This window comes from Sitophilus oryzae, unplaced genomic scaffold (genome assembly GCF_002938485.1).
Source record: "Sitophilus oryzae breed Bouriz unplaced genomic scaffold, Soryzae_2.0 scaffold_1067_pilon_pilon, whole genome shotgun sequence".
Lineage (NCBI taxonomy): Eukaryota > Metazoa > Arthropoda > Insecta > Coleoptera > Curculionidae > Sitophilus > Sitophilus oryzae.
The window spans coordinates 2,944,091-2,970,376 of NW_022145690.1; the positions used below are offsets into that span (position 1 = coordinate 2,944,091).

At 33.2% G+C, this 26,286-nt stretch overlaps 2 protein-coding genes across 2 annotated transcripts in view; both read right to left on the minus strand.

The window, feature by feature from the left end:
- The window catches only part of LOC115879930 (heparan sulfate glucosamine 3-O-sulfotransferase 1), a 195,704-nt gene extending 174,108 nt beyond the window's left edge, over positions 1-21,596 (minus strand). Inside the window, exon 1 of the mRNA XM_030896994.1 lies at positions 21,439-21,596. The gene's annotated coding sequence lies outside the window, so the exon portion shown is untranslated. The remainder of the gene's footprint in view (positions 1-21,438) is intronic.
- LOC115879235 lies at positions 14,950-15,540 on the minus strand. The gene has a single exon (XM_030895939.1). It carries the CDS (start codon positions 15,538-15,540, stop codon positions 14,950-14,952), a length of 591 nt encoding a protein of 196 aa, XP_030751799.1.
- Positions 21,597-26,286: the final 4,690 nt, after the last annotated feature.

The window sequence follows — 26,286 nt, forward strand, 5'->3', positions numbered from 1 at the left end:
ATTAATGGCATTTTATTTTAAACCTTTCACCTATATCTAATTAATATATCGGTTTTTTTTCAAAAGTGGTTCAATCCTATAACTTTTTTATTTTTTCGGATAACAAAACGAAATTTGGTATGTTAGTATACTAAGGGCTGGCAAAGGTTAGTCTTGGGTCGAGATTTCCGGATGTAAGAAGAGTACAATGCGTTTATAATGTACTGAACAAAGAGAGAACAGTAAACACGTTGCCAAACGTATAAAATAAACCGAGAAACTGTGCACATTGCTCAGAGATGTGGAAAGGGATATAGCAGATTTGTCGCAGTTGTCCGGTCGACCCAATCAGTACCTCTGTCGGTACTTAAAGTTCTAGGGAAAGGTGTATATCATGCGTTCAGCTTTACGATTTAATTACGTCTCGTGATAATTTATTTGTTTATTTATTAAAGAGTCGTTGTTATTTTCCCTAGTAGCTTGAAAATTTCTAAGTGCAAGGCTAGAAACACTTGAATTTTTGGTAAAAATAAGTGGAATTGAGATGGTGTTCGACAGTGGTCGCGCTATTAGAATTCTGAATTCAAAAATCGATATCTCGAAATCTATTAGGAAGAATTGATTGTAGTTTTTTCAAAAACTTGCTTAATATTTCTGCTGTATTTTCTTCGTAGACAGTATGTCTTTAAAAATCTGTATCAATAAAAAAATTACACGATTGCTCAAAATTGCTATGCTCTAAAAGTAAATGGATGGGTTGTTTACAATTTTTGAATGAAAAAAAAAACTTATCAATTTTTTTTGTAATCATCAATATGTTTACACATAAAGGATCCGATCTTCAAAATAAAAAAAGTTTCAATATCTAAAGTATTGAGCTTTGGCGTGTTATGTGTTAAAAAGTTGAGTTTTTAAATTATCGCGATTACTGACGTATTCTCGTTATAAAAAAATGACGCCCTACGATATCCTTATAATTCCATTTCAGATGCTCAGAAACATGTCTAATGATTTTATTATCTTTCCTGAAAAGTCTTTTAAAAATAAGCGGTTTGCGATCGTGATTTTACTTTACTTGAGGGAAAGGCGTACCAGCAACGGCGCAACAGCACACCGTCGCATTTATCTCACTCCGACTTAATAAGATCCCTATGCGATTTACTTCCACACATGTAAATACCGACCCAAAAATGTAACAGTTGCCAGCACGGTATGACATAAATCGAGATTGATTGACGTATTTAATTATTTTCGGTCACTTCCTGTTTCACTCAGAACTTCCTGTACCCCTAGAATTTTTGAACTGAAACTTTTGAAATTACTTTCTGATTTTTGAAATTTCTTTACGCCTTCTAGTAGTAAAAATTCAAGGCCGTGACACGACACGTGAGACGACACGCGAAAGAAAAAGTGGAAAGGACAGCCTACGGCTTAGAAAAAATTGCCGGTTTAAATGTGTCACTGTGACAGTTAGTTTTGATGTAAGAAACATAAAAAGTTGATGTCATCCGATTGCTATCATATTTGGTGGGTAGGCTATGTGGGCGACGCGACGGTGCACACGGTCTGACCCTGCAAAGTTGGATACGACGTTTCGTTTACATCTTCATCAGGGTCTGACCCTGCAAAGTTGGATACGACGTTTCGTTTACATCTTCATCAGGGTGGAAATAAGGATTTGGTATATTAAAGAAAAATGTCTGTCGATTTTGGCATAATTGGGAATAGGCTACAGGATGAGGCCCTCGACGTTTCGAACTGATGCCTCTAAATGGACGAAATTATCAGAATGTTTCTTAAGTATGAGTCGATTGGAACCAAACTCGACACGTGGATATAGGTAGATCTTGGCGGTACATCGATATCCATATCTGATTGCATAGTTTTTAGGAAGACCTTCACTGTTTCTTTACCTTCTATGTATACCCATAATTCAGGATATTTCTTGGTTATTTGCTTTTTAAAGATTAAGTTCAATATCCAAAAGAAAAATCAAATACTATACAGGGGTGTTTCAAAAATCATGTGCCATCTCTCGTGGGGAGATTTCTCACGTAAAAATAAGATTAATTTATCATATCAACATAGGTCCAATTCTGCTTTGTTTCGTAGCTACAGGGTGTTAAAGTCTTAATATTTTTTCGATTTATTATAATTTTCTTCCAAGTACTTTTAGTGATTCGAATGAAATTTTGAGGGTAAAAGTTACTATAAATGCTACATATTTTAATGCTAAAATAGTGTCGATTAATTCATCAGGGACGTGCATATGGGTTATCACTGGAATATTTTTCCATAAAAGAAACATGTGCGCCACTCACTTTTTTCTTTTGATATTAGAATTGTGTAGTCTAATGCCAATTAAAGGTTATCTCTGGATATTTTGTCGAATTCGGCCTCCTTGATGAGATAAACGCAATTTTATTAATCACAATTAATAAAACTAAAATAAAAATAAAATTAATAGTTTATACAGGGTGGCGCACCTCATTCGCCTCGGTTGATTATACGAAAACGAAAAAATCTAGAAACAAAATATTTTATGGGTATATGTGGGGAGGCAATGTGCACAATTTAAAATTATTTTGAAATATACAGGGTGTTTTAGAACTAAGATCCATACCAAAGTTATACTTTTTCTTATGGAACACCCGGTATTTTATTTCATTTTTGGATTCTTATGCTCAAAAAAAAGTATTTATTATAAGGGTTAAATATGTTTAAAATCTTTGGTTTTTGAGATATTTAAAGATATTTAAAAATGCATGCTACAATAGAATCTAAAGATCAGCAATTTTTGATACCCCTGTACACATTTAGGGAAGCAATATTTTTTTTTAGTAAAGTTTATTTCTCTGGCTTCAAAGTCAGGACAAAAATTAACTCTGAAAAGTAATGGACAGGGCGTTGACAAACTTTTTTATTATATCGTGCATATTCAAATATCTTTGAATATCTCAAAAACCAAAGCATTTAACCATATTAAACTCTTATAATAAATGCCTTATTTTATGCCCCAGACTCCAAAAATGAAATAAAATACCGGGTGTTCCATAAGAAAAAATATAACTTTGGTATGGATCTTAGTTCTGAGACACCCTGTACATTTGAAAATAATTTTAAATTATGCACATTGCCTCTCTACATATACCGATAAAAAAATTTGTTTCTACATCTTTCCGTTTTCGTATAATCAACCGAGGCGAATGAGGTGCGCCACCCTGTATATTTTACCTCATTTATTATTAAATATTATTACTATTAGTTATTATTACTATTAGTCCAACCTACAACAATTTTAAATAAAAAAATAATTTAACATAATTACAAAAAAACTACCTAATTTTGAAAAGTTTTAACATCCTGTAACTCTAAAACTATGCATTTCCATACCCATGTTCATAGGAACTTTTTTTCATATTTTTTAATGTGGAATTAATGAGTACTTATTAAAAACTTTCGAAGTTAATGATATTAATTTTTTTTAAAGGTTGCTATTACACTTGGATCGAGGCAAATTAATAAAATTGCGTTTATCTCATCAAGGAGGCCGAAATTGACGAAATATCAAGAGAAAACTTTTTATCGGCATTAAACTGCTTACACAATTTCGCTAACAAGAGAAAAAAAGTCAGTGGCGTACATGCTTTTTTTAGAAAAATATTCTAGTGATAACCCATATGCACGTCCCTGGTGAATATGTCGGAACTTTTTCAGTTTTAAAATATGTCGCATTTAAAGCAACTTTTACCCTCAAAATTCCATTCGAAACGCTAGAAGAACTTGGAAGAAAATTATAATAAATCAAAAAAATATTAAAACTTTAATTGGACCTATGTTGATATGAAAAATAAATCTTATTTTTACGTGAGGAATTTCTATACCAGAGATGGCACATGTTTTTTGAAACATGTGCCAAAAAATAATTTAAATTTACTAATAGAAATTATTTTAAATATTTGATTGATATAACAATCCTCAAAAGTGTACCCAGATTTTAACTACTGTATAATGTAATATTATTTAACACTAATTCACGTAGACCGTTTTCAGTCAAAATTCTTATACCTCAATACCTCATCGGATTTATATCCCCGATTCCCCTATATAATTTTCTCTAAATTTACGGAAAAACAATAGGACGTCCCTGAAGAAAACAAATTAAAGAAAGCAGACAGGCTTTCTCTGGAATTGCCAGAGGACCGATATGTTTTTCTTCAGTTCTTTACCCCATTTTTTCCTTTATTTCTCTACGTTCTCTGGATAATACGTCCGATGTCAGATAATAAAAGCAGTGGATAAAACTTAACTCTAATATCACGTATTTGTTTTCTTTTTGGCTTTCTCATTATCCCGTCTTCCATCTTTTGTTCTAACGCCTCAGCCAAGATTTATTTTTTCCCGGTCTCTGTTTTTCATAATAGAGTCATTACTTATAGTCTAAGATCCGGCTGCAGGATTATTACGCTCATCGTATTTTTAATCAAAACCTAATTTTACGTATATTTATGAATAGGAGAATACACTTTTAACAGGGTGCATATCAAAAAGTTGCCACAACTATGTTTAATTAATTATATTAATAACTGATCTTGACGACAACATTACGCTCATAAATTTTGTTGATAATTTATATGTCAAATTAAAGCTATTTTTATTTTGTGCATGATGTTATAAGGATGTCTATCAAAAACTTGCCGCAAATAAGGGTTTCCACCTATGGTTTCCACGGTTCAAAGTTTTTCCTACGGGCTCAGGGTGCCTACAGGGTGGCTCAAAAAAGTGTGAATGGATCGGGATGATTTTCTTTTTAAATGAAACACCTTATATAGTGTTCCTTTGTTAGATGGGGAATTAAAAAATTGATATTTTTCGAATTTAAAGCATTTAAGAATTTTAAAGAATTTATAAATAATAATCATAAAATACCTGACTAATATTGACATAAGATACAAATTTTGAAATACTTTAAATACAAAAAATGTTCATTTTTAATTCCCCATCTAAAAAAGGAATAATATACAGGGTGCTCTATTTAAAAAAAAACGAAGAAAGATGATTTTATATTTTAGAAAGTTTGCCATAGAATTTTGAACACCCTGTATAATTTAATATTACGATATTTATACCAAAGTAAGTACAGACCAACAATAGTAAATATTTAGTATAGTTTGGATTTCAGAACATTTCTTGTGTATTTTTAATATATTTTTTAAAAGGCTAAAAACACTTCTTATTTTTATTTATTTATTGATAGGTTTGTTCCAACCCGCCACAGAACCGTCACCGAACGATCACGCTGGTGCGCAGTAATTCAAATGTGTTCCAACTGAGATTTGCCGGTTATCGGACGATCCTATTTGCATACCAACCTTCCTTGGGGTCGTTTAGTTACGATTTCAGAACGGTAATTTTGGTACATGGTCGAAATCAATGACTAAAGAATTCAAGGACAAATAACACCCGAGAGCAAATTGTTACCATGGCACCAAACAGTGCCGTGGCCATATTTTTTTCTTAACTTAGCTAGTTGAAGGGATATTTATATTTTTGATAAATGTTTTGACTACTTTTGACAACGGCGGTGGCATCATACTAATTAATTACGAAAAAAACGTATTAAAATGTTAACAAAAGGTACAAAACTAGTATCGACGTATAGCACACATCAAGTACATATAATATCAGAAAAATAATTATCGAATTCAATAAGAAAACTTAAGAAAACGCTAAAAAGGTGGAGCGGACTGTTTATTTACCTATGAAACGTAACTCTCTTGTCACTGCTGCTTTTACATTTGAAAGCTGAACAACTAATCAGCATTGTAATAAAGTTTATACAAAGTTCACTACACACGAACTATTAAAAATTGCTAAAATTGTCGCTGGTGGCCAACTGATGACTCATTGTTTGCCGGCGTCTAAGGTCACAAATTCTGCTGCAGCCCGTATAGGGGCGTTACATGTCCTTATATTCTTTAGTCATTGGTCCAAATTGAGAACTCTTTGGGTTGACTTGAGCATTAAAGAATATTGGCAGAGATTATCGATTTTTAACAGCTGATTCTGGTCCGGCGTCCGGCTGATGCTTCTGTTTTGGTTATTTTTTACGAATTCGAATACGTGTGCGTTATACTTTTGCTTATGAGTTTGTGTGGAGTAAATCGTTCGTTAAATTCGTTAAATTTTAATCAATTTTTTATTTATAAAATTATGATCAAAGATTCTACCACTGCTGGATCTACACTGGATCATAAAAGAGAGGATAGGTAAGTGAGTTAGTGAGTAGGTATACAGTTGAAACAACATTTACCAACAATTACTGGATTCGGAATGTCCATGTCAAGAATAATAATTATTATTATTACCAAATTGCAAACAAAAATAATAGGATAATGTTATGAAATTCTAAACAAAAACAAAAAACCGATCGATACACGCACGCTTGACACTTTTGACATTCCCGAAAACAATCCACAAAGCGTTCCAACGTTGATATTTTTTGCACCGTCACGAAACTATTCGAAGTCCGCGCATGCAAACAAAGTACAAGAAAACCCATTCGAGTACGATTTCGAAACGATCCTGAAGTGCTGGTTGGAACAAACCTAATATTTTTGAAACTATCGAAACACATTTAATGATATCTTAGGATTATGTAATGTATAATGTATAATGTGTAATATGTTATCCCCATCCACTTACACTTTCTTGAGCCACTCTGTAGAAGTTAAAATATTTTCCTGAAATACATGCTAACACATACTTTAGGTTGGCATTTATAAAATTATTCCTTACGGACGGTTGTCGGGCCGTAGGAAAAACTTTGAACCGTGACAACCTCTATTTGCGGCAATTTTTTGAAGGCACCCTTATAAAATCATGCTCAAAATAAAAATAGCTTTAATTTGACATAAAAATGATCAAAAAAATTTTAGGATCGTAATGTCTTCTCCAAAATCAGTTATTGTTATTATTAATTAAACATAGTTGCGGCAACTTTTTGATAGGTACCCTGTTAAAAGTGTATTCTCCTCTCCTATTCATAAATATACGTAAAAATTCACAGATTTTGCAACATGCGCAACCATCATAGGCGTATTGAAAATACCAGACACAAGTCGGCGGTTGTCACCTGTTTTTTACATTTTATATTAACTTGTGGCGTCATTTGGAAGATCTCAATAGAAATATAAAAGAACTAAACCCTGTTCGTTGGAAAGCAATTTGACATTCATGACGTCAGCACTCTGACAGTCTAACGTAAACGTATCATTGATCACTATTCACAAATATATTCCAGATACGTATAGTGAACAAGTTTAACGCAACGTCAAATAATTTTGATATTTGATTTTTATCGTGATGGTTTTTTGTAAAAGTGAAGAATTTAGTGAGGAAAATATTAATGATGGATATGAACGTGTGCGGATAAGTTAGCACTAATTAAATGATAATTATTATTTACAACAATATTTAAAGGATAAAATCTTATCCCAATAAATATTTGGCAACGCCTTGGATTCATGTGTTTTTACGCCTGTTGGCGGTGAAAACCATGCAAGCTTTTTCTTTGGCCTAAGTTGTTAATTAAAAAAATAATAATCATAAAAAATATAGGTCCAAATAGCCCTAAATAATTTTAGCAAAATGTATCAGCAGATCCGATGAGATCCGAGTTATTATGTTTTGGAACTTAATGATTTAATTAATTATTCCCTTTAATGCATTTACCTATCCTACGCGCCAAGAAAAAATATTGCATTAGTCTAAATTTATTATTTATGTGATTCCACTCTCTCACGTATAATTTGTCCCTTGCTTCTCATACAGAAAGAGTTAGATTAAAATAGCCAAACTGTATCTAACAATCCATATGCCTTGACGCATATTCCTTTTTATAATAATATGGGCTTTCTTTATCCGCCGTCCCAGACAAACATCCATATCCATAAAATAGTTGGCCCACACACACACACATACACTGATAAATTAATAAGACCTCATTTCGGCCCTCAAACGTCCTTCGATGATCAACGCCGGCTAAACTATCGACTTATGTGTTGACAAGTTGATTAGGCAGGTTATATTGAACTCGTGTGGCATCGAGCATGTCGGTTTTTCAAAGATGGGTCCCATATAAACGCAGCCAGAAGTATTTTCAATACTAAAACAATGACTAAAGAATACAAGGACATGTAACTCCCATATAGGGGCTGCAGCAGACTTTGTGATGTTAGACGCCATTTTTTTGGAAGTAGCGAATGAGTCATCAGCTGGTCATCGGCGACAGTTTTAGCGATTTTTAATAGTTTGTGTGTAGTGAACTGTGTATAAACTTTATTACAATGTTGATTAGTTTTTCAGCTTTCAAGTGTAAAAGCCGTAGCGATAAGAAAGAGCCATGATTTACTTTTCGTAGGTAAATAAACAGGCCACTCCACATTTTTAGTGTTTTTTTTATTGAAATCGATAATTTTATTTTTATGATATTATATGTACTTGATATGTGATACGTCAATACTAGTTTTGTATTTTTTTTACATTTTAATACGTTTTTTTTTCGTAATTAATTAGTATGATACCACCGCATACATCACAGGCGTAGTCAAAACATTTATCAAAAATATAAATATCTTTTCAAGCAGCTATGTTAAGAAAAATTTGTGCCACGGCACTGTTTGAAAGTATAGTAGCAATTTGGTGTCGGGTGTAATTAGTCCTTGTATCATTTAGTCATTGCGCAAAAATTAGGTTTTGATTAAAAATACGATGAGCGTAATAGTTCTGCAGCTGGATCCTGTACTATTAGGTTACTTTCGCAATGATTAATATTTTTCGTTATTTAATGACTGCAATGAATAGAAAGTTAAAAAAGGTTAAAATCTAGTTAGATTTTTATTAAATATTTTCCTATCGCATTTTTGCAAAACATACTATTTAAGTACCATACGATCGAAAAAAATATGGAATCATAGTGGCCTTATTTGAAATATAAAAAATAAGAAAATATGATATACAGGATCGCTTTTATGTATGGAAACGGTCGATTATTAGATAAAATATAGAAGGTACCGCAAAAAGTTAAATATAAAAGATATAGGGTTTACAAATATCTATCAGCGGGTACTAAATTTAAGTATACAGGGTCGGTCATAAAGTCGTGGCACATCAAAGTTTCATTTTTTTAAATGGAACCCCCTGTATATTATTGCATATTTCGGTTCTTCCTTCAATTCTAAGCAAAAATCGAAATACTTTTGAAAATACCACTTAAACAATTTGATTTAATTAATTTCGATAAATATGTTTAGTTTCATTTAACAATGCCATTTTGCCGAAACTGTGATACTTAATAATATTTGACATTAGTTCTCAAGTTAGCATTTATAGATGTATAAAATGAGAGTATAGCAAGTCTGGAAATTACAAAATTTTCGTTTAACATTTTAGTTCTTCAATTTATGTACATTGTGTATTACGATTATTGTTTAAAATTGAAGGAAGAATTGAAATATGCAATAATATACAAGGGGTTTCATTTAAAAAAAAAGTTTGATGTGACACAACTTTATGACCGACCCTGTATACTTAAATTTACTAGTGGCTAATAGGAATTTAAAACCCCATTACAATAGTATAGTAAACGCCACGAATGTTTGGGAGTGATTCATTGGTCGCTACCATATGAACTAATCTGTTCAAGGTCACATAAAACTTAATTCCAGTGCCGTGGTCTTTCAAGTCATATAATAATCAATACATAATCTGTTGTAATTTGTTGTTTTAATTGTCAAAGTCTTGTCAAAACATATATTTGGTTATAAATATAAAATGGAATGCTCCATTGGTCGCACTGCAAGCACACCAATGGACTGACGCACAGAAACGAATCAATCAAAGAAACGCGATATAGTATCGTCTTTGTCAATCACGCTAACATTTTAGAATAAGTAGGAGGAGCGCAGGCAGATGATTATAGGGTCTTTAAAAACCTACGTCTGCGGTAAAAATTTACGTTTTTAATGTAAAAATGATAGCGCGCGTGTCGATTCTAACTTCATCAAGTGATGAATCACTCCCAAACATTCGTGGCGTTTACTCTATCACAGTTTCGGCAGAATGAAATCATTAAATCAAACCAAACACATCGAAATTAATTATTAAATCGAATTGTTTAAGGGATCTTTTCAAAAGTCAATAACTCGGAAACGGTTACTTTGAGGTACATTGTGTGTATTTCGATTTTTGCTTAGAATTGAAGGAAGAATTGAAATATATAATAATATACAGGGAGTTCTATTTAAGAAAATGAAAATTTGATATGCCCCGACTGAACGACCCTGTATACTTAATTTACTAGTAGCTAATAGAAATTTATAAACCCATTACAATAGTATAACAGTTTCGGCAGAATGGCATCATTAAATCAAATCAAACACATCGAAATTAATTAAATCGAAAGTAATATTTTCAAAAGTCAATAACTCGGAAACGGTTGCTTTGAGGTACATTGTGTGTGTTTCGATTTTTTGCTTAGAATTGAAGGAAGAATTGAAAATATGTAATAATATACAGGGGTTCTATTTAAAAAAATTAAACGTTGATGTGCCCTGACTTTATGAACGACCCTGTATACTGAAATTTACCTGCTGATAGATATTTATAAACCCTATAACTTTTATATTTAACTTTTTGCGGTACCTCTTATATTTTACCTAATAATCGACTGTTTCATTTGAATTAATCCAAACAAAACGGATGAATTTTAAATGAAATTAGATTTAATAAAGAAATAAGTGACAAAACACATTTTTATACCTAAAAGAGAGAGAATTTTCCATCTAAAATCCGAAAATATGTTTGTAGCAGGAGCGTTCTTGTCGCATTTTTTGGCGCCCCGTCATATCGTCTTCCCAATTTCCTTAGTCCTTCGGAAAATTGCTTTGCGGCCTCTCGGTTACCGAAAATTTTTATCAGATGGCGATAAAAAGGCCGCCGATTTATTTTGCTTGCAAGCTTGACTGCTTCGAGCCTTTCCACTTGAGGATCGCTAAATCGGGTATATTTTTCTCGTTTTAATACCTATTTTAAACGCAATAATAATGCTAATTCGCATATTAGTGTGTGTTATAAAAGAAATTAATTTTAAACAAGCAAATCAATTACTATCATCGTTATTACTTAATTTTCAAAATTTTGAATATAGAATATGTACCAAAAAGTTTGGTTTGGTTATAAAAATTATTTTTAATATGCTCTCTTTACAGTTGGGGGTTGGAACCTTTGGTGTTACACAGCAAATAAAACACTAATGATTCATTTTTAATCATCTGCTGATGATGCTAACATGATTAGCGAAACGCGTGTCCAGTGTAAAAGTAAAAGTGTTTTGGTATATTGTGGTGATTTAGTGTTTTATTTTGATGCTCTCTTGATTTTGCTTTATGCCTTGATAAGAAACATTAAGCCCAAAAATTTATGAAAATTAAATTAGCGTAAAAATAGACAATCAATCAAATTTTGAACGTGTTTACCCTTTGACATGTTCCAGTATTTTGAAATCTATATCCACTCTTTGTACAGGGTGGGACAAATTGGATACTTTTATATATACTTAAGGGAAACATCTATAGGATATAGACGAAAACTAATATCGGTGTGTGGAGCTCAATTTTTATCCAAAACATGATGGTAAAACCGTACATCGATATCTGTTACCGGTTCGGAGTTACAGTATGTTTTTCCATACATGTGCATTTTTAAGAAATCGCTGTAACTTTTTTGCTATGGAAAATTTATGAAAATATTTCCAAAACACCTTTTTACGTAGAATTTATTGGTTTAAGTATATTTTTTTTTAATTAATAATTTAAGATTTATCAAGAAAAAATTTGATTTTTTATTTGGGATACGCTGTATATTTTTAATAATTAAAAAGAACGTAAAATTACCTTTTCAAAAAACACCACACTTAGTATTTTGTTATAGTCCCTTTCGAAATACAAAATTTTTAAAAGTTCGCCACTTTTAACTACTTAGTAAACTTTGGACCCTTTATTGATGATCTCTACCTAATGGAACTCAAAAACATATTTTTCCAGCAAGACGAGGCCTCCACTCACAACCCTAAAGTTATAAGCAATTTTTTGCAGTCAATTTTGATAATAATTGAATAGCTAACCAAGGTCCCAGCCGTTGGCCGTCGAGGCCGCCGGACTTAGCGTCTACGGATTTTTATCCTTGTGGAAGACTATAAAGGTTCTTATTTTCAAATTGCCCGTATACTCTAGACAAAAATTAGAAGTACTTAGCGGTTATACTAGGATATCTTTCACACCCACTGAGTTAATAAATTTTGCGGGAAATGTTCAGAAACGGTCCCGTCGCCAACCAAAACACCTCGTGTAGAGAACAGCTCATGTCTTGGTTTGCTATTTATTATTATTGTTATTAGATATGGTTCAAATGTGGTGTTCTTGTTAAATATAGTTTAAATTGTTATCGAATTCTGCATGTAAATATTATTCTCATTGCAAATATTATTTTCGTTTTAATTGGTACTCACAGCTAGCATTTTTCTGTATTTACGGACGCACGTTCAAACCTACTTATCAAAGTGGGCGCATTTTTAAAACTGTATCTCGAAGAGGAATCGAACAAAATACCAAATATGCAATATTTCTGGAAAGTAAATTTCAAATTCTCTTCAGTGAATTAAAAATATACAGGGTATCCCAAATAAAAAATAAAATTTACTGTTGATAACTCTTTAATTATTAATTTAAAAAAAATTATTTTAAAAACTTCTACATAAAAATATGCTTTGGAAATGCTTTTATAAAAATATAAAATTCTCCATAGCAAAAGATTCTCCATTTCAAAATTCAAATTATTGAAAAACACCATTATTTGTTTGATCAAAATTGAGCTCCGGACACCGATATTAGTTTTCGTCCATATATCCACCTCGCACATATATAAAAGGACAATAATGTAAATTGTCGTTATTACAGTTGATACATGACATAAGTCAAAATATCTGTTTTCGATATTGAACATCGGTATATTTTTTTTAAAAACTCATAATGTTTTTTACCATTCGTTCCAATCGTTGAACGGATGAATTTAGAGCTACGTACAAAATAGTTTAATATTTAATTGTAGTTGCATATTCATTCTATAGTTTTGATTTTTGATTCGTCCATTCAATATGAAGTTTCTTATTTATTTTTATATTGTTAGCTTTCTGCAAAAGTGATCTTCCAACTTGCATGTCGTTTAAAATTAGGTTCTAAAAAATTGCCTTTAATAGTATTTTAATTGCAAAAAGTAGATTCCGCCTAACTAGAAAAAAAATGTTTTTGAGTTAAGAACTATAGTACCAAAATATGCAGTTAAAGTTCGACTATTAATGTGTCAGATGTTTCTAATAACAATAACTCAGATATTTTTGTCAATATACCTACGTTGTTTTATATAAACATTTTAGCCTTAGTTCTCAAAGTTCTGTAGTTCAGAAATATCTTCTAATGACTTTAACATCTCACTGAATTCACTCTCCTTATCTTATGCTAAGGAGAGTGACTTCCACGGACTTCAGAAACAAATTTGGCGCTTTATAGGAACTCAAAGAAAAAAGATTAACGAGCTAGTTGAATCAAATCACATAGCAAGGGAATCCTGGATTGATTATTTGTCAGAACTATACAAATCAGAAGAAATAGAGGTTGAACTAAATACATCCGAAATAATGACCAGCGACAACGTACAGATTGAGGCAGCCGATATAATTACATGTCTTCGAAAGCTAAAGAATAGGAAGAGCCCAGGGCAAGATGATATCCCAAATGAATTACTTAAATATGGCGGCCAAAGTCGCCAAAAACAGCAGCTAACATCCCTGATTCAAAAAATCCTTTACGAACACAGGATACCCGATGAATGGCGAACCAGCACCACTATCTTGATGTTTAAAAGAAGGAGAAAATAAGAAGAATGAAATAAGAAGCTGCACTCAAACTATAGAGGCATAAATCTTCTAAGCACCACACTATGACTACTTACGACAAAAGTGATAACAACCAAAATTAACGACTTAACATGCTTAGCAGATGAACAGCAAGGTTTCAGATCGGGCAGATCATGCTCAGACGCATATAACAAACCAGCGTATATGTGTTTTATTGATTTAGAAAAAGCGTTCGACCGTGTGCAGCTAAGAGACGTTGTACACCTTCTTTACAATAGGCAAATCCCACACAATCTCGTTAAAACCATACAAAACATATATGAAGGGAACCAAATTCAAGCTAAAATTAACGGGATCCTGACCGAACCAGTAGGCCGTGGTATCCGACAAGGTGACTCCCTGAGCCCTCTTCTTTTCAACATCATTATGGACGAAATAATAGGAAATGTACGTTTACTGGAGGGATACAGTATGGGCGACCAGGAAATTACTATTCTATGCTATGCCGACGACGCCGTATTGGTAGCTGAAAATGAGAACGATCGACAGGGCTTATTAGGAGAATTTTGGTTTTTCGGGTTATTAGGCCGTCGTCGGTTAGAATTGCTTCCTAACGTTTCGCTCGCACGAGTGGCTAGCATCTTCAGAGGTGTGTTTGCTCCGGCTGCTCACACTAGACTGATGTCTCCTTGTCGGCGTAGCGCGTATTTATGCGTCGGCGGAGGGGGCGTGGTTTGTTCGGGTGCTAGTTCTTCCGGAACTGGTCTACTTCTCTGTGCTGCTACTTTGGTCCTAGATATAGCTGGATGCCAAATTCTGTTAAGGTAGAAAGTTTCTTCCTTCCTGTTGAAATTATTTGGATGTTTGTGAATTTCAACAGCTTCCCTGACCAGACGAGGATGTTATCCAGATGTTGTGGCAATGACTTGGGTGTCTTCGAATCGGATTTTGTGGTCACCATCTCTTAGAGCATGTTCTGCTACGGCTGACTTCTCGGTTTACCCTAATCTGCAGTTTCTCTTGTGTTCCGTAAGTCTCGTTCCTACTGAGCGTTTGGTAGTTCCAATATATACGCTACCGCAGGAACAAGGTATACGGTAGATCCCTGCAGAGGATAATGGTTCTCTTTTGTCTTTGGCTGGTCTTAAGCAGTCCCTTATTTTCCGGGTAGGTTTGTATATGGATTTGATGTTATGCTTCTTGAGAACTTTACCAATCCTATCGGTGACCTGGGAAACATATGGTAGGAAGGCCTTATTAATGATGTTTTTCTGTTCATTGACGTCAGGTTTCCTCTGCCTAGGTACCAGCGCCGCCTTTATTTCTCTGTCATTATAGCCATTGGCAAGAAAAGCTTTATTTAAATGACTTAGTTTCTCTTGGATGTATTCATTAGCACAGATACGTCTTGCCTTATTTGCTAATGTTCGGATAATCCTCTGTTTTTGGCTTGGATGGTGATTTGATAGTTTGTGTAAGTACCGGTCTGTATGAGTGGGTTTTCGATACACCGTGTGATCCAAAAGGTCGCCATTTCTCTTGACAAGCACATCGAGGAAGGCCAGTTGGTTGTTTACTTCGGTTTCCATGGTATTTTTTTTTCTCTCGACCTGATACAGCGAAAACTAAACAACTACTAGAGACAACCGAAATGAGAGTACTACGCAGAATAGCTGGAAAGACGCTTCTGGACAGGGAGAGAAATGAAAGCATAAGAAGAGCGTGCAGGTGGAAAATGTAAATGAGTGGGTACTCAGCAGAAAGGAAGAATAGAACGACCATATAAGCAGAATGGACAACAGAAGGATAGTGAGAGTTGCACGCGACAAATCACCGCTAGGTCGCAGAAGCTTAGGACGTCCAGGAAAACGATGGAGCGACAACTTGTCAGTCTAACCGGTAGACACGACGAAACCAAACAGGCGATTCGCCTAGTATGAAGAAGGAAAAAGAAGGAAGAAGAAGACTTTAACATAAATAATTATTAATCACTTGCGCTTTGGGACACTATATAGGATAAAGTGCATCAATAGGAAACGAAAGTACCATGAAAGTACCATTATTAATATAAGAATTTATTTACACAAGTGCTGTATGCATATGTATACTTTAGATATTTAGAGAGAGTTTATATAATATGCACTGTCATCACAATGGCCCTTTTCTTATGATAAGGAATTTTTCAGTTCAAAGTAAAGTGCTAATATAATACAAGCTAAAATCAACAAACTTGCATCTGCATCTGCATCAAAATAAACCCTACACACATTTTATAACTTAATCTCTATAAAAATGGCAATAAGCCTTGAAAGTGAATACGTATAAGAACTTAGATATACGAATCTAACGATGTTTTGTCATGCTCTATTAGATAAAAGAAAATATTTTAGAAGAAATATTTTGTTTTCAACATTTTAATTTTGTATTAGAACAATATTAATGAACATAGTTAGGATCTCTAAGTATTAAATTAATAGGGTTTAAATGACTAGATCATAAATGTAAATGATGAAAATTAAAAAAAAAATATATATATACAGGGTGATTCTTATAACCTATACGCATAAACTTGGGAAATTATTGCTGATGACAAATAATGACTAATAATGAAAAAAAAATGTTAGTAAAATATTTTTTTTTCACAAAAGTTTATCAACTTTATCATGCACATTCAATTTAATGGAATTTACGTTTTTTGTTTTTATTTCAAATTAGTTTGTTATCTCCGTAAATAAAAATATTTTACTAACTTTTTTTTCATTATTAGTCATTATTTGTCATCAGCAATAATTTCCCAACTTTATGCGTATAGGTTTAGAATCACCCTGTATTTAATAATTTTAGCCACTAGTTTATAATTTTAAAATATAAATGATATAATACTTAGGCACCTAAATCAGGTTATTACATATGCATCGATATTTTAGAAGTAGTACAAAGTAATTTGTAGATTGAAAAATATCATTAATGGATTAGTTATCTATATACAAACTGATAAAAAAATTTCATCACTTTCCTATATTTCCAGGAATCGATTTTTTTAATAAACATTTCAATCAACTGTAAACAAATAAATAATGTATCACACAGGTTTAGTTCACAATATACTAAATTATCAATGAACTGCTCTTTTACACAGGACACAGGAGATAATAATTTGAAACAAAAATAAATTTAGCTTATTTTAGTGTTAAGCTTCATTCAGAACCTCTCAGCTGTGCTTTCAGTTAGTGGAATTAATTAGTGGTTTCAATTACACTTTACACTTTTTAGTATACGATCATTCACAATGTTTAAAAAAACACAATTAAAATTAATCGAATATCCTAGCAACAGCTTGCGTCAGTCATCCATAGAGAAAGCATAATATTTAGCTTATAAAACAATAAACTTTTGATTTCTAACCAGAATTTCTCTTGACGAAAGAAAATCAAAGGCCAAAATGACATTTCTCGCAAATTTTGAAGTATAATTAGTGGAAAAGTTGAAAGTTTGACAACTTTTTCTATTAATTGAAGATGTCTACCACTAATTTTGACGTTCTGAATGCTTACATTGAAATTAAAGGAACAAACTTCTACGCTAATTGAACCTACTAATTTATTCCACTAATTGCGAGGCTCTGAATGAGGCTTTAAGATAAATTTAGAATCAATATTGTGAATGATCGTAAACTAAGTAGTATAAAGTGTAATTGAAACCACTAATTTATTCCACTGATTGCGAGGTTCTGAATGAAGCTTTAGTTTTAAAAATGAGTTTTTTTTTAATCAAAAAGCATAAATAATTTGTTATTTTAAACTTTGAGAAAGCTGTACAAATTGTGAAAAATCTTGTTTCAAAATAGCCGTAACTCATCATCATTATGGGAATATTGACCAGTGTTCATTTTGTTTCTATTATAGCCAGTGTTTTAGAGTTGAGAATGAAATAAAATAAAGTCGAGGCAACAAACCGTATATTGGTAATTGGTATTATACACAAAATTATATTGGTATAATGGTATTATAAAAAAAAACTAATGGTAGTTAAAACTAATGGTGGGTTCGTGAAGCACGCTCTTTGCGCTATTTGGTACTACATTTAATGCACGAAATTGCTCGGCGTACAAAAAGTAGTATTAAATAGCGCAAATAGTACAGTACGTCTGTCCGTTCTGTAGCTACGGGGTATCTGTGGGAGGGGAAACGATATTCTCTCGATGTTTTTCGTAAAAAATGAGACGACGCGTCCCATCAATAAAAATTCGACAAATTCGCAAGTGGCCAATAAAATGAGTGGGCCGAGCGATTTGCGGTGACTCGTCAAGTCGACGTATAAAATATATTGCTGTTTATTTAAATGTTTTTTGTCCGCATTCCTTTCATAGACACAGATCCAGCAGACGTACTGTACACTCTAGCATGACCTTTCCGTACACCCTGTGGCCAAACTTTTCCAACCAATCTTCCATAATAAAAAAATAAAATAAATACCATAAAAAATAAAAGTAACAAACGGGTAACCAAAATAGAACATAATAAACTAACAAGAATTAAAAAATGAACTTAACCTTATATATTGACGTAGTTTGCGGTCTTTTAAGATTTTTTTGCTAAAGACAAGAAATTTTAAGTCTTGCAAGACAAGACAAGACTATTCAAGAAATCTGCAAGACAAGTCTTTGAAAATTTCTTGTCTTGAATTTCAAGACAAGACAAGAAATTGATTTTCAAGACAAGAATTCTTGTCTTGTGCAACACTAGTTACAGCCATAGATAAAAATAATAGATTTGGTTATTTTAAAGAAAACTGGTAAACCGTTTTTCATGAAATTTGGTACTCTTGCACACATAAAAGGGTGCTTTCCAGTAGGGTAAAGAGTCCTACTGGCGGTACGTTTGTTATCCTTATAGATACAGTAATTTCAACAAATAACATAAAAAGTTACAGCTTTAGAATGAGGATGAACTTAAGAATGTTTAGTTACTCGTGGTTTAACGCTTTGGGGTTTAATTCAAGCTTAGACAAACAAATCACGCTACCATACCCAAAAACGTCAACTCAAGTTGAAGTCATACTCAAAAAACTAAAAACTACGTCTACTAAAATGTATTGTCTCCAAGTATTGCGCAGCAATATGAAGTTCCAGATACTGATAATTCGAATCCTAGAGCAGCAAGTGCACGGATTACATGCATATCAATGTATAAGTCAGCTTAATACACTGAAGTCTTTGGAGTGTAGCAGGGAACAAAGGGTGCGGGCGGCAAAGGTTTCACCAATTAGATCTAATATTCCAATGAGCAGTGAACAAATTAATCAAGCAACGCCGCAGAATAAATCTTATGAAAGATGATAACCCCCACGCGTGGAATTGTCACCTTACGCCATTTCAGATAAAAAATCGAGATTTACTATGTTAATATATGACAAAAATTAGGATTGATTGACGTGTTCAATTGCTTTCGGTCACTTCCTGTTTCACTGGAAATGACTACAACTTTTGATTTTCTAATGGCACCCTTGGTATTTTTTTACTTTATTGATAGAAAATGACACTGAATAGAATGATATATCATACGTCAACTTTTGAAATTTTTGAACATGATTTATTTGAAATTGCAATATGCGATTCATAACGAGAATTTGACTTGAAATAATGATATATCATATATATGTCAATTGACATTTTTGAACATGATTTATTTGAAATTGCAATATTATGCGATTCATAACGACAATTTGTCTTGAAATACCAAGTATATTCCAAATATGGTATCAAATTATTCGTAAAAAATGCTTTTTCAAAATATACTAATGAGCCACCCTCGTTCCATTTGAAATAATTGAAATATGATTTAAAATACGATTTAAGCATTTTTAACCGGTGAGGAGGAAGCATTAGGCGATCAAATCTATTTTTCCAAGGCTTCTTAATTAAAAATTAGTGTTTTTAACACACCCATGGCACTCTAGATTGAAATTTAAGGTACAATTTTGTTTTAAGCGAAAATGTCAAAAGTTGACATATGATATATCATTTAATTCAGAGTATCTTTTTCTATCGAATAAAATAAAAAGATACCTGGGGTTCCATTAAAAAATCAAAAGCTGTCCGGTGTATCATTTCCGGTGAAACAGAAGTGGCCGAGAAAAGAACTGAATACGTCAATCAATCCTCATTTATGTCATGTATTAACATACTAAATCTCGTTCTTTTAACTGAAAAAATAAAAGGGTTATGGGGGTGAGCCATTTTTTGAGACGCACCCAGTATACCAGTAATGATATGCACTTTCTGAGGAACCGCTACTGGGATTCGTTAGAATTATTTACTATTTATTTTACCATTCTAAAACTGGCCGATAAAAATAAATGATATGGGATGTAATCAAATATTCATAATACTCATTATTGCAATATAATACAGTATAAGTATAAAAACATGAAAAACAACGGTAGTAAGTATAAAAACATGAAAAACAACAATTATATTAATTAAATAATAAACTAATAATAAATAAAAATTAGTATATGTAATGTAAAGAAATATAAAATAATTAGAAGCGCATTAATTAGTCTTACACAAGTAGTTTTCTGTTTGAAATTTATTATATATTTAATAACTTACCGATAAATTTACTGGTTGACATGTATTATTTCTATCAAATCGATACTTTAAATAAACATTTAAATTATTAATAGTCAAATAAATAAAACAGCAAATAAACTTCTTTCAAAATAATCTAACTTATTAATAAGCTAATAGAAAAATTGCGCTTTACTAGTCTACACTATTAGGCTACTAAAGAATTTATTATGAGACGAATAAAACAAACAAATAGTTTCCCGCCAATATTTTTTAACAATTTTTTATGACAATCGATAGATTTGATTAATTTCCTTAATATACAGTAGAGATCTTAAAGGTTGTTTTTTAAATTAATAACTAAAATGTTTTATGACCGAAAACTTATACATGTAATAATATACTAACATATTTTAATGAGAGTACATAACAGTGTTTTTTTTCGATTAATTGAAGAAATAAACAATGCATCCGCAAATTTCAGTTCAAAATAAACAATATTATTAATTTAATGCGTCTTAGCACACTATGATAGAATGTATTAATGGGAAAGGAAAACGACATGAAAGACGTCGCGTCGTCGTGACAAATTATTTCCCGCCAACATTTTTGCAAGGCGATGCTTTTTTATTAGAAATAAGAGCACAGTTTGACTGACTATAATAAATTATCTTTTAAAACATATCTAATATATTACAAAAATATATGTTTTTGTTTTTTTTGCGAAAAAAAAATATGCATGTGTCCTTCAAAATATAAGAATCTTCTATTTATGGATAGGGTTGTAAAATATTTATCGTATTCCATAGGACGTTCGTTTGAACTTCTACTAATGTTTGTTAGAAGTAGTTTGAAATATCTACTGTTTTTTTTAACCATACAATAAGCGGTAATACCAAATGAAATATCTACTTACATCGGCTGATGGACGTTGACCATTTAGCAGGACCGATCCACAGAGCGAGAACGCGAGAGGATTAGTGTCACCAGGAGAAATAAAAAACGAAACAGCCGCACTACCGCACAGGCATTGTCGTTTTTTTAGCGCGATCCTGCTTAATCCTAGCACACTCTCGGCCGCTGTCAAAGTCTGCTATATTCATTCCTGCGACATAGCGAAAAGCACGGCGGCCGACCGGTATAGAGCAGGGCGCAGGCCTCAAAGCGATCGATAGAATACCACGCATCCTGCTCAAGAATCCCCGAAAATTAGGACTCGCATGAAGACACTGCCAGAGGACCGGCTATATGGAGGAAGCACATCTTGCCACTATTTGATTTATCTCTACTTCGTGCAGGTTTGTCCTCTATGGTGTTTTATTTCTGAAGAACACTCTAAGTCGCACTACGTATTTTCGTCATCAATTTTGGGGGTGATTTCCCGCCAATAGTTTTGTGATCACGTATTTATATTTAGCCGACCATACTCAACGATTCACTCAAAATGAGTTATTTGGGTCATAACCTAAATAAGGGGGGGGGCCATGGGACCTAAATACAAAATATTTTCATGGTGTATGTCTGTCTGTCTGTTTGTCTGTCCGTCTGTCCCTCTGTTTGTAACACGATAACTCACAAGGAGGAAAAATTATGTCAAACCGCCTGCACCCACATATAGGAAAAATCCTCCCAGAATCGCAAACGGGTTTTCGCACCAACCGCGGTACCGTCGATTCCATATTCTCCATCCGGCAACTACAGGAAAAAGTAAAAGAGCAGCAGTCTAAACTTTACATTGCATTCATCGATCTAACAAAAGCCTTCGACTCTGTGAACAGAGATGCACTTTGGGCAATTATGAAAAAGTTCGGAGTACCCATCAAATTTCTTACAGTGTGTAAAAGCCTCCATAACAACAACAAATCAAGATTGTCATATCATGGATCACTGAGCGATCCCTTCCTAACAAACACAGGCGTTAGGCAGGGATGTGTCTTAGCGCCCCTCCTATTAATATTCCATATACCTTTTCACAGAACTAATTATGGAATGTTATCTGCGCTTACAAGATTTTGTGTAGAGGCTAATCAGATTATTGATAAAGATTGTGATATCGACTTCTTCTGTGATAATATAAATAGTTTCAAGAATAAAGTAAAGGCGGTGGTTTTGTAGTAATTTATTGTAAAGTCTCTGTTGTGATGGATTTTATTCTAGTTGTAATTATAGTTATTGTTGTATGTACATTTAAATGGCTGGTCCGTAAATATATTATTTTATTTTTTATTTATTTTAAATATATTCATGGCAGCGCTCTCCATTATACTGGACAGCAAACTGCAGGAGAGAGGTTTGGGCATTAGATACAGATTCGACGGCGGTCTGTTCAACATAAAAAGACTCAGGGCAAAAACACGTACAAAATTCATCAAAGAACTTCAATACGCTGATGACTGTGCTCTAGTTGCAAATACGTTACATCAATTGCAGGAAATGTTGAACACATATACATGGGCATACGAGGCCTTGGGACTTAAGCTGAACATCAATAAAACTAAAATCATGTGCACTCCCCCGGAAGATCACAACAATGCTATAAAAATCGGAGATGAACTGTTGGAATATGTAGCGGAATTCAATTACCTCGGCAGTTTGATGTCGGAAAAGGCCAATATCGACTCTGAAATTCAGCACAGGATTAGCAGCGCCTCAAGAGCATTCTGGAAATTAAAAGACAGGGATTTCTACAATCATGACTTGAGCACAAAAACGAAACTTGCGGTGTACCGAGCGATAATAATTCCCACCATGTTATATGGAAGCGAAACCTGGGTGCCGTACCGCCGACACATGAACGCATTAAACAAGTTGCAACAGAGACATCTTAAACAACTCTTAAGAATAAAATGGTTCCATCATGTCTCAAACGTATCGGTCCTTGAAAAAGCTAACTGCGAGAATATTGAAGTCATGATTACAAAGTCCCGCTTAAGATGGGCTGGTCATGTATGCAGAATGCAAGAAAACCGCATACCAAAATCTCTGGTTTACGGTGAGCTTGTAGACGGCAAGAGGAGGCCGGGTGGACAACTCAAAAGGTTCAAGGATATTTTCCACGAAAACTTAAAAGGAATTAACAAGCAGAATGAGTGGGAAGAGGCAGCTCACAATAGAACGGAATGGAGAAGAATTGTAAAGTCAGTTAAGAGCGACAACCAAAAAGTAAAGAGGCAACAAAGCAATGAGATTTTTGAATGCCTGGAGTGCGGTAGACAGATAACATCACGTATCGGGCTTTTCAGTCACAGAAAAGCTCATGAAAGAAAACGCCTTGCGTGACCATCTTCTGATGCGTGTCAAATACTCGTCAGCGAGTAATGGCGGTATGGTATGGTATGATAACTCAAAAACAGCTAAACCGATTTTAACCAAATTTGGCACAAAAATACTGTGGCACCTGAGAATCTGACCATTAGTTTTTGGTGGGGGTGGGGCGTTGGTAAGGGGGTATGGGAGGGGGTTAAAAATTTTAAAAAATTATAACTCCAAAATTACAGTAGCTAGCGAAACGCGGTTTTCAATTTAAGATTAGGAATAATATTTGCAACAAAATTTGTAATATCATCAAAATCAGTCAAAGTCGCAGTTTTTGAGATAAAAAAAAATTGGAAAAATTCCTTTACTTTAAAACTAAAAGAACTGCCTACCAACTTTTTATTAACATATTTTAGTATGGGCGGCTGTACGTGCCTCCCGGCGCCAATTTTTTATCTTTATTAAAACTAAAGAAAAGAGTATCGGTCTTCCATTGTCTTTATTTATTTTGCTTACACAACGTTTCGATCAGAAGTATCACCATTGGCGTAACTACAGTGGTGCCCGGGGGTGCCTCCCGCCCAGGTACTGCTAGGCACCCCCCAGAGAAATCTTGAATTATGACACTTGGCTAAGTTTTAGTTTTTATTTGCTTGTGATGTAGTAAAAATGACTTTCTAGTATTGTTTAGTTAATGTTATTTTGTTGTGTTTAAAAAATGTGTTAATTTTAATTTTTTTAGAAAATTTGTTCATAATAATTAATCTACGGGAACACGGTTTGATAACCAAGTCTATGAAATTTATTGAGAGAAATTCATGTAAACGTTTTATTCAAAAAATGTGTTTTTTAAAATTATTCTTCATTTTATAAAAAAAAAGCCCTAGGCCCCCCTGGGCTCACGAAACACCGCACTCGCAAGGTACCTGGTAGTTGCTCTCTTTCTCTTGGTTTGATGATTCAGGTTTTGTTTTTGTTAGGGCACTTCTTAGAGTAGTCTCAGACTTAAAACCAGTTATAATTTTATATTACTTAGCAATTCGCCTGGTCTTCTCCGATGTTCCTTTCACATATGGAATCGTCAGGAGAGAAAGAGCATCCTCCTCAGGCTGGCGTACCAATGAGTCGGACCAGCAATCAGATCTTGCAAAATCCCTAGACAATATTATATCCAATTAATAAATACCCAACAAATTCACGAGTGAATGCTCGTGTCTATAGTATATAAGCTCAGTAGTTTTAGGATTTAGTTTAGTTTACACTTTACACCTGATAACGGTCAGTGATGCTTCTGATCGAAATTAGATATTCTTACACACAATTTAATGACAAAGCGAATGGCAATAGTGTAAAATTCCGTTACAGCCCTGAAAGGGTACTTACCATTAGGGTAGAAAGTACTACTGGTGGTACATCTTTTATCCTTATAGATACAGTAATTTCAATAAATGAAGAAAAAGGGTGCTCTTCGTTTAGTTCGAAAAAGTGAACGGTTTTCAAGTTATTTGCGTTTAAAGGTTCCGATGCATCTATTTTATCAGTAGTAGCGAAATCAGGAGATTAATTTATTTAAATTTCTTTACATTTTATCATTTCACTAATACTAAAATCTATGCATCGTAATCTTTAAACGGAAATATCTTAAAAACCGTTCACCTTTTCGAACTAAACGAAGAGCACCTTTTTTACGTAAAAAATTCTTTTTATATTATTTGTTGAAGTTGGTGTATCTATAAGGATAAAAGAAGTACCACTAGTAGTACTCTCTAACATTATGGAAAGTAAACTATGGGCGTTACTGAATTTTTCACTACGCTATTCGCTTTGGCATTAAAATTTGTGTAAGTGTACCGAATTTCAGGAAAAACGGTTTACCAACGTTCTTAAAAATAAACAAAATAGATATTTTATTTTTATTTAATCTTTCGAGAGCTGTAACTTGTTCGGGAAGCATTTTAACATATGCCTTATGTTTATAGGAACTTTTTGTTTTATTTTTATCTGTCGAATTACCCACCAAAGTTATATACACTATTTTTTTGATACCCTGTTTAACAAAATATAACTACAAATTTTCAATCCTCTTAAGCAATCTATGTGTCTCATTTTCTAGTTTTTGTAGCCGACCGTACCAACAGGTATGGTGGACTATTAAGATCGGCAAAAAAAAGTTTTTTTAATTTCACTCAAAATGAGTTATTTGGGTCATAAATGACCTAAATACAAAATATTTTCATGGTGTCTGTCTGTGTGTCTGTCTGTAACACGATAAGTCAAAAACCGCTAAACCGATTTTAACCAAATTTGGCACAAAAATACTGTGGCACCCGAGAATCTCGCCATTAGTTTTTGGTGGAGGTGGGGGGTTGGTAAGGGGGTTTGGGAGGGGGTTAAAATTTTTAAAAAATCGTAACTCCAAAATTACAGTAGCTAGCGAAACGCGGTTTTCAATTTAAGATTAGGAATAATATTTGCAACAAAATTTGTAATAACATCAAAATCAGTCAAA

Coding starts and splice junctions, on each gene's coding strand:
- LOC115879235 (XM_030895939.1), bottom strand. CDS start 15,540: ATGGAAACCGAAGTAAACAACCAACTGGCCTTCCTCGATGTGCTTGTC.